Source organism: Anoplopoma fimbria, chromosome 10, assembly GCF_027596085.1.
Source record: "Anoplopoma fimbria isolate UVic2021 breed Golden Eagle Sablefish chromosome 10, Afim_UVic_2022, whole genome shotgun sequence".
Classification (NCBI taxonomy): domain Eukaryota; kingdom Metazoa; phylum Chordata; class Actinopteri; order Perciformes; family Anoplopomatidae; genus Anoplopoma; species Anoplopoma fimbria.
Genome location: NC_072458.1, coordinates 43,615 through 54,211, shown reverse-complemented (window position 1 = coordinate 54,211; position 10,597 = coordinate 43,615). Strand labels below are relative to the sequence as shown.

At 38.7% G+C, this 10,597-nt stretch overlaps 2 protein-coding genes across 2 annotated transcripts; both read right to left on the bottom strand.

Moving 5' to 3' along the window:
• Nucleotides 1–280: 280 nt before the first annotated feature.
• On the bottom strand, nucleotides 281–6,735 carry LOC129097133 (tissue alpha-L-fucosidase-like). Its single transcript, XM_054605869.1, has 9 exons — nucleotides 6,713–6,735; nucleotides 5,526–5,924; nucleotides 3,973–4,107; nucleotides 3,024–3,161; nucleotides 2,779–2,884; nucleotides 2,452–2,652; nucleotides 1,863–2,053; nucleotides 945–1,044; nucleotides 281–703 (listed from the first exon to the last, which is right to left on the bottom strand). The coding sequence occupies exons 1-9, from the start codon at nucleotides 6,733–6,735 to the stop codon at nucleotides 569–571; spliced, it is 1,428 nt and encodes a 475-aa protein (XP_054461844.1). The 3' UTR covers nucleotides 281–568.
• LOC129097369 (tissue alpha-L-fucosidase-like) lies at nucleotides 6,723–10,134 on the bottom strand. The gene is made up of 7 exons (XM_054606200.1): nucleotides 9,650–10,134; nucleotides 8,839–8,973; nucleotides 8,315–8,558; nucleotides 7,952–8,152; nucleotides 7,680–7,870; nucleotides 7,465–7,564; nucleotides 6,723–7,371 (listed from the first exon to the last, which is right to left on the bottom strand). Exons 1-7 carry the CDS (start codon nucleotides 10,021–10,023, stop codon nucleotides 7,234–7,236), a joined length of 1,383 nt encoding a protein of 460 aa, XP_054462175.1. The 5' UTR covers nucleotides 10,024–10,134; the 3' UTR covers nucleotides 6,723–7,233.
• Between the last annotated feature and the right edge of the window lie 463 nt (nucleotides 10,135–10,597).

Below are 10,597 nucleotides of genomic sequence, written 5' to 3'. Positions count from 1 at the left end.
AGACTACCCCTCTGAACTTCTCCAGTATAATTTGACCCTTTAAGATAAAATAATATACTGTGTGGCACAATGCAAACATTCATCAGAAAAATCATCTTTTATTCAGTCATTTTAAAAGCATTCAGTAAAAAAGTAAAAGTGCTTTGTATGTTCATTTGTCAACATACCTCTTAAAAAAATTAAATGTTTCTGACACTCCAACTAGACAGCTGAGAAGCTGCCATGAAAGCTTCCTATGCTTACCCTTTTAATTCATAATCTTTCAATCATTAAAAAAAAAAAAAAAAAAAAAAAGAGAGCACAATTAAAATCTTTCAATCATTAAAAAAAAAAAAAGAGCACAATTAAAAAAGGCAGTGACCCATTAAAGCTTCAGTCCTCAGAGCTACAAAGGAATCATTATAGAGGAGTTTTTCATTCTGTCATTTTGGCAAAACTACTCATCCATTACACAAGCGCTGTCCCTTTAACCATAGTGCATGCGTTTCACAAACATAATCACAACCTGAGATGAACACATTTTCAATATTCAACCTTGTTAGGGTTGAACACTTCTGGGGTTTAAGGCTCACTGGATGCCGTCCAGTTTGAGAGTCCAGGCCAGACCGGGGGTAAAGGGCAGTTCAGGCAGAAGGACAGTCATGCCAGCACTGGGGTGGACCGGGGCCCAGGGTAGGGGATTTGGATTCCCCAACAAGGTCACCTGGAAAGAAAGAAACAAAAATCTATTATTTATTTATACCTAGATCCCCTCTGTAAATGAATAGTTATAAAGCTGGTCCTGATGTGCCACAGCTAGTAGCACAGCTCCTCTAAAAACAACAATATGCATTTCAGTATTTAACAATGTTACATTTAACAATGTTACATTTATTTTTGTCAAAGCTTTTATGTTGAGTTTTTATAATCCAAAACAAAAAAGACATCATTGTTAGTCCCTTTACCTTAGTGGCTGCAGATGTTTTGGGTCCTAATAGTACCAATGTGAGCTTGGGAGGTTTGGCTGTCATGATGGCATAGACAGTCTTTCCTTTAGATGTATACCTAGAAAAATGGAGACAATAATTGCATCAATGTTTCTTTTTTTTTTAGGACTGGAGGCTGTTTTTCATAGTTTTAAGAACATTGTTCTAAGAACCCATTTTACGTGTCCGCACCACAACAACAAGGAACGTTCATAGTTTCCAGTATTAAGTAACATTTCTAGCTGTCGTTTCAGAGTAGGTACTCTCCCGGGGTTGCGTCTAGATAATAACCCACTATTTTGCAAAAACTCTTTGCTAACCTTAACCACCAAGGTCAGTGCCTAACCTTATCCATCTCGCCAGAGTTGCACAAATTGTCGGGTACCATCTAGACACAACTCTCTTCCAGCACCAGAGGAATCGGGAGTGATGTAACTGTACAGTGATTAATGGAACACATGAGCCAATGTAGATAAAAAATGTAAAAAATAACTGCCATTTTGAAAACCTGTGTAAACAACAGACAACAGCTAAACACAAACAACAGCTCTCGAGTGGGCAGATCCTCTCAGGGAGTCCCCCGGAATAGTTCGGCCCAAACAGGCCTCGTGATCTCAATTACAGGATGTCCAGTAGTTGAGTGAAGACAGATAACACATAACACAACTCTCCCTGCATGTCCTCCCCAAAAAAAAAAATCTTTGAAAAACGGGCCTTTCCATAAGTGAATCGAACACTTCAACATGAACAAAGGAAATGCAATTATGCACTTAAATGCGGTTTGGCAGCGCAAACGGAGTATATAAACACTAAACAACATACATTTCAATTCTAAAAGACAGGAACTACAAGATCAGAGACGACTTCTAGTGAATCAGCTCTCTCTCTGCCTCTTACCAGACTGGTACAGTGGTGTTCTCCGTCTGGACCCTCCAGGGTTTGGAGGCGTATATGGCCTCCCCGTTCATCTTTAGCCAGGCTCCAACACCCCGGAGTCTCTCCTCAAACACTGCGGGGATCATCCCGTCAGGTCTGGGACCCACGTTCAGAAGGTAGTTACCTCCGAAAGCCACGGTGCGAACCAGATCCTGTAACAGAAACAGCAGGCGGAGGACAACCAGTCAGTCACTGTAAAGAGACACCTAACTGATCACAGTGTTATGATCATGTACTTTTTTTAGGCAGTGAAAAGGAAGATGACTGACTCATCATGTGCTTGGATTCATTTTGGATCAGTATTCTCTTGACAATGAAGATCAAACCAAGGTAAACATGATTGTAACATAGCCAATTTAGGGACAGCAAATTGACTTTCTTCATCAGACTGAATCATGTGGGAATCTACTTCCATGACAGATTAATAGATTAGCAAAACAATTACCAAAATGACCAGTATTCTATATGTATGAGAGCCATATACAGAAGCAGAACCGGACTATCTATCATTACAGATGTATTAATACATTTATTATCACATTATCCTCGCCTCTATGATAGCGGGCAACTCCATCAGTTCGCTCATCTTCATATTTCGACGGTAGCCCCAGGAAAACGTGTCCACAGACGTGCACTTCTCCCATTTGTGCTTGGGCAGCTGGCCTGGAGTGTATTTGTCTTCACAGTTATAGTATCCGCCGTGTTTACATGCACAGCCAGCTCCCCATCGGTCATTGGTCACAACGACATCCTAAGACAAGAAAAAGTACATGCAACCATGCTGAAACCATTAATGGTTGAATTTAAAAAAACAAACCAACAGTGTGTATTTATAGTGCAGCACTCTTGCACAGATAACACCATTATGTACACTTACTTTGACTGGGCTGTCATTGTAGAGCCAGGCCAGGAACTCTGTGGAGTTCCAGTAAGTGTCAGGTGCTTCCCAGTCCCCATCAGACCAGATCAGCTCAGGTCTGTACCTGCACAACAACAGGAAGGCAAGAGGATTGAACATGCTGCCATGTCAATATAACCTGGTGTGACTTTATTCACATTATTTGGTGCAATAAACAGGTTTGTATTGAAATCAGCTGATGGGTAAATTCAAGTGTTACAGACCTTACAACCATGTTGTAAAGCTCCGGTAGAAGTTTATGCATCACAAACTGCTGGGTTTTGAATCCGTTCTTCTTATCTGCCAGGTAGAGAGGGTGGAACCACTCATACAAGGAGTTGTAGAGTCCATAGTGCAATGACCTAAAAGAGGAAATTAAAAACCTTAGAATCCATTGATGACAACCCTCATGATCCACAAAACGACCAACCAAAATGCAGGTATTAAAACTAGCAAAAAGCAAGGTATCCGAATGGCATGAGAAAGGCAAATGCTACAAATTTAAAACACACAGTAGTGAAATTGTTTCACCTTATTTTATGTCTTGGACAATTCTCTGATATCTTTAGTGGGAATGCACTGATCTGCACCGCAACTTACAGTTTAATATGGAGAGCCAATCTGATACCAGGGCTGTTTTTCCTACATTTAAAACCTGTATAGCTCACTGCATCAAACTCATTTGAATCATTTTACGTAAGAAATCAGTGAAAGCTTTGCCACTAAATGCTCCGTCTGCAGATTGCATGAACTAGAGGTGAAAACACTTAATTATAATTTTTTTTACATTGACAAGGAAACTGTATTTGATGTGAATCGGACACAACATGGTCAGTACGTTATTCACTTCATCAGGTCTGTATCCTTGCAGATATCAAATTGGTGCATCCATTGTCTACAGCAAAGGGATTACTAATAAATCTATGAAATGAATTTGACCTATCAAGATCTAAAGTGTGAGTAGGAACTTGGAAGCACTCTCCTGTTTCAAGCCTTCCATCTTCAACATCATGTCTTCAGCAAAAAGTATTTTCACCAGTGTTTAGGAGGAAAGCAGCAGTTGAAATATCCTGAATGGTACAGGTTGTACAACGCTCTTTAACTCATTGCATTCTTTGTATAATCATGTCAACACTTATAACACATTAATAATAACAAGATTTGATGACCCACCTGTTGCGCACTGCCTCCCCCAGGTCTCCCACCAGGTCTCTGTGAGGACCAGTATCGACTGAATTCCAGTTCCAGGAATTTGGGGACTCCCAGTTAGTGAATCCTTCGTGGTGTTTGGCAGTCAGGACGACATACCTGCAATGAGGGTGCGGAGGTGTTATACACACAATGTACAGTACCAGTCAGTTTGGACATATCTTCTCATTCAATGGTTTTTCTTTCTTTATTTTTATTTTTTCTACATTGTAGATTAATATTGAAGACATCCAAACTATGAAGGAACACATATGGAATTATGTGGTAAACAAACAAATGCTCAACAAACCAGAATATGTTTTATATTTTAGATTCTTCAAAGTAGTTGAATGAGAAGGTGTGTCCACATTTTTGAATGGTACTGTATATATATATATATATATATATATATATATATATATATTCTACTTTACAACAACAACAGTGGTAAAAAACATTTTTTACTTAAGCAAAAGAAGCGATATCACAGTTTAAAAAGTGCAAGTAAAAGTCCTGCATTCCAGATTTTATAATAATATCAGAAGTATTTGCTACAAATCTTAGTAAAAGTAGCCTATCAAAAGTAATAAATAATCATAATGCAGAGTGGCTATTGTCAGTGTTATACCATTGGATCATTGTTAATCGTGACTTTTGACTTTTTCATTTACTTTTGTATGCCACAGTTTCCTATTTGATCATCACTTATGAATATTTAACTGGTTGAGATTAACTACCACTACACATATACAGTACCAGTCAAAAGTTTGGAATATATACATATACACATATATATACATATATACACACATATATATACATATACATATATATATATACATATATATATATATATATATATATATATATATACACATATATATATATATATATATATATATACATACATATATATATATATATATATATACACACATACATACATATACATATATACACACACATACATATACATACGCATATATATATATATATATATATATATATATATACACACACACATACATACATATATATATACACACACATACATATATATATATATATATATATACACACACACATACATATATATACATATATATATACACACACATACATATATATATACATATATATATACACACACATACATATATATATATATATATATATATACACATATACATATATATATATATATATATATATATATATATATATATATATATATATATATATATACACATATATATATATATATATATATATATATATATATATATATATATATATATATATATATATATATATATATATATATATATATATATATATAAACACATACATATACACACATATAAGACACAGATAAAATAATAAAGTAAAGAGAAACCACTGAATGAGAAGGTCTTTTGACTGGTACTGTATGTCTGCCACTGGTGCGTCTACGTTAACCAGGGGAGATGCAGCTGATGAGCTAATGACGGGTGTTCGATACCCGGAAGTGAAGAGGTCTTTGTCAGAAACACGCTCACTTTGCACCAGAAGCCTCGAACACGTCGGCCCAGTCCTCCGGGTCGAACAACTGAGCGTGAAACTGAGGAGCGAACTCCGGGTAGCTGAATCCGGGCGGGTAGTTCTGCGACATGTAGCTCACACACTTCTGGTCCGGAGGCTGCTGGCCCCGCCAGTGCCACCAGAACCACTCACTGCCGAACCCGGGCACGGAGAACACGCCCCAGTGGACGAACACCCCCACCTTGGCCTCGTCGTACCACGAAGGCAGCGGCCTGGCGTCCAGGCTCGGCCAGTCCGCAGTGTACCGGGCCGCAGTGGACCGGGCCGCTGGGAACCGGGCCGCAGTGGACCGGTCCGCAGTGGACCGGTCCGGTCTGGGTACCGGGCCGCTGGGTACCGGGCTGGGTACCGGGCCGCTGTGTGAGGAACCGAGACAGCCACCACGATGAGCAACACGACCAGCATGATCACGACGTGTTAGACCAGCTGATACATGGAGTTAAATAACGTCCACTGCTGCTGGAGTTAAACAGAGAGATCCTTCTGCTGAGACAGGCTGAGGAGCTGCAGGTGTTATGGGGTAGTCCCGTCACATGACTGTGTTATGGGGTAGTGTCACATGACTGTGTTATGGGGTTAGTGTTAGTGTTATGGGGTAGTGTCACATGACTGTGAATCACATGACTGGAATCACGTGGAGTATCACGTGACCGTCCCGTCTCTCTGTCTTTTGAATTACAACTTTATTTAACAAACAACAGATAATTTATTGAACATACAACAGATCATCTGCACAGACAGGACTTATATGACTGATATATATGTATATATGTATATATACATATATATGTATATATCTATGTGTATATATATATATGTATATGTGTATATATATATATGTGTATATGTATGTATATGTGTATATGTATGTATATGTATATATGTATGTATATGTATATATATATATATATATATATATATATATATATATATATATATATATATATATATATATATGACTGGAATCACTTGAAGTATCACGTGACCGTCTTTTTTGTTTTTTTGACACATTAGACTCAACGAAGGCTTATTTTGTCGCTCTCATCTGTATTATACCATAAAGATCAGTGACAAAAACAGAACAGCCGTGCAGCCCTTCCACCACTACTCATAAACATGTAGGCTACTGGAGATAAAACATGACCCTGGGAGGCCCTGTTTTCCCATAAGACCATTGCTTTAATTGAATAAGAAAGATCGCAGTAACACTCATAAACAAATGTCCTTTACACACATACACAAACAAATTGTATCGTAGAGATGATTTATCTTTGTTTATTACATTCTTCATCAAAAACAACCACTTTTAAAAGACTTTCATTACAAAAAATGCCCATCCAGAGACCTCTAATAGTACATGGGTAACAGAGGACCCCAAACTTATCCACAGTAAATTCCTGAGAGAAGTAAATGACTCATAACACAGTTGTGATGAACATACAATGTTGAATTTTCTTTCTTAGTCCTGCTGAGTCCTTTGACAGTCTTTTAATATTACTGTGCATATTATATGCACAGCAAAAATCCACTTAAATCCCATTGATCACCTAATGTAACATAACACACACACACACACACACACACACACACACATTACAGTAAAGCGTAACAGAGATGCCACTTGACCTAAAGACTTGCTCGTGATTTAATTACAACTCTCTGATGTTAGACCACTCCCTCCAGTTTCAGGCACCAGGCATTTGCAGGAGATGCTGGCATAGTAGGCATAAGAATCGTCAGTCCAGCTGTTGGTGTCAGCGGTGCCCACTTCAGAGGTACATCGGGATAGTCCATGAGTGTAACCTGTGGATTTTAAAAGAACATGAAGAGTTTATAATGATGACGAATGTAGTTAGCTGGGATTAAACGTTATAGGCATAAAGTTGTCAGGGTTACTTTTGTGGCTCCAGTCACCCTTGGCGCTGCGAGCTGAAGGAGTTGTTTGGACGGCCAGCCAAGGATAATGGCATTAACGGTATTGTTTTTGGCAGTGTACCTACAATAGGAGCAAAAGTGGATTATTTTACATCACATAATCAAAAGATATTTCTACCTTGCATAATGAGCATAAATAGGAGGGGAAAAAAATAAAGTCACAATCTCACTCTCACCAGACAGTGACCGTGCTGTTCTCTGTCTGGACCCTCCAGGGTTTGGAAGCATAGATTGCCTCCCCATTGATCCCCAACCAGACACCAAGTCCCCTCAGCCTCTCCTCAAACACTGGGGCAATCATGCCATCTGACATGGGCCCAATGTTCAGCAGGTAGTTCCCACCCAGTGCCACAACATACACCATGTCCTGAGGAGAGAGAGTGTTAGATTAACACAAGAAGACTGGACGAACACGAGTCTTAGGTGATGACCTACTGTGACCTTTCACCTTTATGATGGACGGCAGGTCCATGAGCTCGCTTAGCTTCATGTGTCTTCGGTAGCCCCAGGAAAGAGTGTCGATGGACTGGCACTTCTCCCATTTGTGGTCTGGAAGTTTACCAGGCGTGTACCGGTCAGCACAGTTGTAGTAGCCTCCATGTTTGCAGTAGCAGCCCTTTCCCCACCTGTCATTGGTCACCACCACATCCTGAAGAAACACAAAAGTGGTTATCTACAAAAAAAGAGACTGCTGCTATTTATCCAACAATTGTATTTTTTAATGTTATACCAATGATACAATTTTGTGCTGAAAAAAATATGATTAAATAGACACGGTTTAATAAACGTTGTTGTAAAAGCTTTATCCTACTTTGATTGGGCTGTCATTGTAGAGCCAGGCCAGGAAGTGGGTAGAGTTCCAGTAGGTGTCTGGGGCTTCCCAGTCCCCATCAGACCAGATCAGATCAGGTTTGTACGAGGTCACGAGGTCCACTAGCTCTGGAATAGCCTTATGGGCAACAAAGTCCTGAGTCTTGAATCCAGAGGCTCGGTCTGCCAAGTAAAGGGGATTGTACCATTCAAATAGAGAGTGGTACAGACCAAAGTGCAATGACCTGTCAACAGAGACATATGAGTGAATATATAAAGCAGTTTTGCCCCGTCAATTTTTTATGTCAACTATTTCCAACCTGACTCATTTAAGATTTACAGAATGCATGCAAATATAAGATGTTGTTTTGTGACATCGACCATTGGGTGCTGCCCTGATGAAAAACAATCATTATTTTCATCATGTCTTATTGTTACCTTAACTTCCCTTTCTTAATTTGCGGTACTGATCACTAGGCATTTAAAAAGAATAAGTTGTAATTAAATTAATATAGATTTATTCACTTCTTCCTGACAGCTGCAGCCAGTTCTCCCACCAGGTCCCGATGAGGACCTACATCCATGGAGTTCCAGTTAAAGGAGGTTGCTGAGGGCCAGTTTGCGAATCCTTCATGGTGTTTGGATGTGAATACCACATACCTGTTAAAGCATGTACACAAAAAATGCCTTTACACATAATAATAATAATAATAATAATAATAATAATAATAATAATAATAATAGCTTTATTTATATAGCACCTTTTAAAACAAGGTTTACAAAGTGCTTCGACAGACAAGGCAGCAAAACAGTGCAATAGAAGAAACATTAAGAACAATCGTTAGGATAAAACTAAGCTAAGAAACAAAATGAAATAACAAGTGACAATCAAAGAAACGAACAAAATACATAAAATCAAGTGAAATAGGTAAACATAAAATAGTAAACGAATATAAGATAAAATACTAAAAACCAAATTAAAACGAAACATTAAAACGACGACATCACATAAAAGCCATTCTGTAAAAATGTGTTTTAAGAAGTGATTTAAAAGAGATTACTGATTCTGCAAGCCTTATCTCCTCTGGGCTGACATGACATGACATGACAGACAACACACAGCACACAATAATACTCAGTTAAAAGTATTGTTGTCTGACTTCTGAGAGAAACTTATTCTTTTATTATGAATAATAAAGAAAGAAGACTGTATAGTGACTGTTGTGCCTGAAGTAACACTGCCTAAATCATGCAAACAAATGACACAGAGAACAATAGACAAAAAAACAGGTCTGTGCACATTGTTATGGCTGTATGATAGACCTTATAACCTCACCTTGCTCCAGAGGCTTTGAATATATCCGCCCACTCATTCGGATCAAAGAATTCTGCACGAAACTCGGGCGCAAAATCCGCATACTCAAAGCCAGGGGGGTAGTTTTTCTGCATGAATAGTACATTAGCTGGGACCTTATCCGTCTTCCACCAGGACCAAAACCACTCACTGTACCGCCCGAAGCCAGGGACCGAGAAGACTCCCCAGTGGACAAAAATCCCGACCTTTGCCTCGTCGTACCACTGGGGCAGGGGTCTGGCATCCAGACTGGTCCAGTCTGCTTCATAGCGCGCTGTGCACCCAGGTACCCACACCAGGAGGGCTATTACACAGAGTATAGGTAGAATACATCCAGCTCGCATGTGAGAGGACATGGTTCCTCGAGACTAAATCTGTAACTCCTATTTTGAGGAAGTTCGTTGGTATAGTCAGTCCTGACAGGTTTATTTGTCCACCTGTCAGAGGCATTGGATTTGCATGGAAACTTGAATAATGTTGTGGGCAGGGCAAACTGTGTTGCAACCCTCCTGCAGAAGTTCTTCCATGGGATGTGTTAGATAAATCTATAAAGTCGATCCTACTGAGATTATTTGATTCATTGTTAATGTTATGCAAATCCAACAAAAACAAACAAACAAACAAACAAACAATTATGTTAACAGGTGTTATGTTTCCTATCATATGACTGGAATCACATGAAGTATCACGTGACTTCCCCGTCTGTCTGGTTTTTTTTTTTTTTGTTGTTTTTTATTACAACTTTATTTAACAAACAAAAGACAATTTATTGAACATACAACAGACCATGGAAGACCACCATCTGCACAACAGACCATGGAAGACCACCATCTGCACGGACAGAACGTATACATTTATTCATATGTGTGTGTATATATATATATATATATATATATATATATATATATATATATATATACAGTACCAGTC